Raw genomic sequence first — 3,605 nt, forward strand, 5'->3', positions numbered from 1 at the left:
TGGAATGATAACAAGGAATGGTTTAATTGCAATACTGAAAACAAATTTATAAATTATATATTTAATGAACAAGAATCGTAGAAATATGAAGAATTTAAAATATAGATCTTTATAGTACTGGCACTAAATCAAAATTGTAGGTTAATTAGGTGTGCAATCATTTCAGACATTCATTACCAATGAAATATGTTTGAGTCACAAGTCTGTATTATGGCACTGAAAATTCCATGATTATATTTGCAAGATATTGTGGTAGATAATCATGCTTTTAATAAGCTTTAACTTTTTCTAATTATTAATATACTAAATAGTAAATATTGGCGCAAATCTTAAAATTGTAATTGTTTAAAATAGTTTATGTTTTATGACAAAGAAACTTCACACCTAATTAAACAAAGCACGGTATCAAGTAGCATTTTGATTACATTTTGGTATACAGTTTTCATATCTTCGTGGGTAGTAAAATTATTGGAATTCCGTTCTTCAGTTGTTCAAGGACCGTAATGCTGTCACAAAATGTTGAGCACTTGTCAAGCACCATTTGTAGTGAATAAATCTGCACTAAATAGCTGGCAAAATTCAAACTTTCTTTCAAGGTTTTAAACAGTGCTTACAGCTGAATATTCAGTGTGAAGTAACAGTTCTTCTGATTTTCTTCGGAGTTACCACTAGCACAGATCAAATCACTTTTGAGTCTAATTTTCCAGTTTGGTTCCAGAAGTACATTCTGGCTGATAAATCCTCGTCTAACCTCTTTGACGAGATATTTCAGTGAGCTAGACTCTCGCTCGTAAGAGAAAACCTGTTGAAGTTCAGTGTTTTAAACAATCCGTTCAACTCCTCATTTCCTTCCGATACCTCTTCCAACGTTTGTTTCAACTCTTTATTAAAGTTTACGGTGTTATTGTTTTTATTTTTGCAGTCCAGCTTAGTGAGGACAAAAGTTGCAAGTCTCTCTAGTTGTTGGACATCCTCCATCTTACTGTCTACAGACAGCATTTCCTTATCATTCTCATCTATCCGCCCTTGTTTCTTCATTCTGTCTGGAATCTGGAGTCGGAAAAGATTTTGATTATAAACTAGTTTGAAGCAGTACTTTCAGAAACATTAATGATTTGAAGTCAATATCACTTGTTGTGCGACTTAAGACTTGTTACAGCAGAGCATTGCTGGAGCTATTTATTTCTTCCACTTTAAAAGATAAAGTTTTTGACAGTATTGCAATTTATTCATAAATTATTTAAGTTATTAACAACAAAGGAGAACCATCTTTTTAAAGAAAGCAATTTAAATAACAACAACTGGTCCAGGAATATTTTTTGTTTTTGTGTCCAGTGTAAAAACTTACTTTTAGATCTGGCAAAACAAATGTTTTCCCTCTTTCTTCTGTCCACTGCACAATATTTGCTGCAAATAAATTAATACAAGAGTTAGATAGGAAGTCAATGTCATAGTATCCATGCATGTCTTTGCTTAAAAGGTGACTGCAATTGATACAGTATGTACATGTCTGTAAGACCTTAAGGTTACAAACTTGAAAGCCAATCACAATAATTAACATTACGATAGCCTAGACATAACGAAACAAACTAGCTTAGACTTAAAATACAGAATACTACACTGCTTACCAGTAGGTCCAGAATTTTCCATGGCAGAAACAATTTCATGGTGTCCCATATCAATTAAAATATTTTTGAATGTTTTGTAAGAATCTTTTCCACTACGCAACAGGTGATTGACAAAAACAGCACACTGTAACTGAGGCAGACGACATTTCATTTCTTGTATTTCCCGCCGGACTTCACTGGAGAACACTTTCTGTTCATAAAGTTTGTCGGTTATATAATTAACATCGTCTTTTAATGCCCTCTGTATACTCATCAAATTTTTAGTAATCTTCTTCTGATCAAAACAATTCATTTTTGCAGATTTCACTCAATTCAGTCTCATCTATATAGATATCATAAAAATAAAGATAAATATCAAAACGTTTCTCCCATTCTGCTAATATAATTCTATCTCATTATAGGACAAATGGACTTATATACCCGTTCAAACAAAGCACCATATCAAATTTTGCTTATCTTTTGTGGGTAGGTGTATTGTTTAGAGAAATAATTGACATTCTTTATATACTTCCTAACATGATCAGGTTTTTAAGTTAAGTATGTCAACAATGTGTTATCTTATGAAACATATACCATTTTAAGACTAAATATGACAAGAGAAATGCCATTTAAAGCGGGTATGAATAACAGTGAATCAGTGGAAACAATTTATTTTGTTCCACACATGTGCACACATGTGGACATTTACTTGTTTAACCTTTAGCCTGCTGGTGGCAAGTGATTCTGCCTTTGCAGTCTGATCATGGTCTGCACTGTTCGCTATTCAGTCAGTAAATTTTCAGTGAACACCCCTTGAAATAATAAATGATACTGTCCAAATTGAAAGATGGACCAATTCATTTTAGAAATATAGCAGGGTAATGGTTAATACAGTTACCACTTAATCTAACAACCTCGAACAATTCAGTGAATTCAAGATAAACTGAATTAGAACTAAAGACATTAAACTTATAGTTCTATAAGAGGATGCAAAATAAATCTCTGGTCCCCAAACTAAATTCTAGGTACACTACTCTCAAGCAAAGTAACATTCCTGAAATGTTTGATTACTCTAGGACAAATACTTTTCAAAACATTGATGGATATAGGCAAATAAAAGTGCAATCATCTTAAAAAGATAAAACATGTACACATTTTTTATTTTTATGCATGCAAAACTTGCCACAAGTCCAATAAAAAATAAGTCTGGGAAACAACTGAAATTATCCAGGTTTAGGTAAAAACGGTTATATTTTTGGAATTTGAATTTGTGGGTTTTTAAAATAAGAAAACTAGGAATTTTTAAATGAATAATTCACAGTGCCATTTAAACTTCAAGATACGATAAGTCAAAATTTTAGCAAGTAAGTTCATTTGTCTCAGTCGCATTCAAGGTCTTATCTGGCTTTCAAGACTGATCTGTATAATGAACCGAAACTACTGAAAACTTACCGATATGCATTTGTTTGGTGCACCTATTTTGGCATTCCTTGAGGTCTGGCCAAGCTGTCTACAATGTGAGGTGACTTAATGCCATTCAAGAAGCGTATTACCATTGCATGCCAACAGTATTGCTCATAATATGTGTACTAAGTGACACAAAGTAAAAAAGAAAACTTGGCAGAAACATGTTGGGAAATCAACAGGTTGGTTCCCGACCCAGTCAGTTTTTTTCTAAAACTTCGAAAGCAGAGGAGCAGGGCAGGGGAGTGGGGGCCCTGACTAGACAGTTTGTGCGTGCGTGTGTGCGTGCATGAAATATGTTTGAAATAAAAAGAGAAAAGGAGGAAAAGATCAGTTGTTAAAAAGTGCAGTTTGCGGATTCACGAAAATATTATTGCAACAAAAATTATCCATTATCTCGTTAAAAACTAGTTCAACCAAGTTTGCTTTGTCAGCAAAATACTTTTCAAGAAGGTTGGCAACTTTTGTTACCTGTGGCAAGATAAGTTGTTAAGTTCCTTACTCTTCGAAAAACTAAAATAGATTAATAAAGAC

The 3,605-nt window shown here is 33.1% G+C and overlaps 1 protein-coding gene across 1 annotated transcript; it reads right to left on the bottom strand.

Annotated features, from left to right (window-relative positions):
- On the bottom strand, positions 1 to 2,363 carry LOC123533600 (uncharacterized). Its single transcript, XM_045315314.2, has 3 exons — positions 1,629 to 2,363; positions 1,349 to 1,407; positions 1 to 1,050 (listed from the first exon to the last, which is right to left on the bottom strand). Exons 1-3 carry the CDS (start codon positions 1,918 to 1,920, stop codon positions 769 to 771), a joined length of 633 nt encoding a protein of 210 aa, XP_045171249.2. The 5' UTR covers positions 1,921 to 2,363; the 3' UTR covers positions 1 to 768.
- Positions 2,364 to 3,605: the final 1,242 nt, after the last annotated feature.

This window comes from Mercenaria mercenaria, chromosome 12 (assembly GCF_021730395.1).
Source record: "Mercenaria mercenaria strain notata chromosome 12, MADL_Memer_1, whole genome shotgun sequence".
Lineage (NCBI taxonomy): Eukaryota > Metazoa > Mollusca > Bivalvia > Venerida > Veneridae > Mercenaria > Mercenaria mercenaria.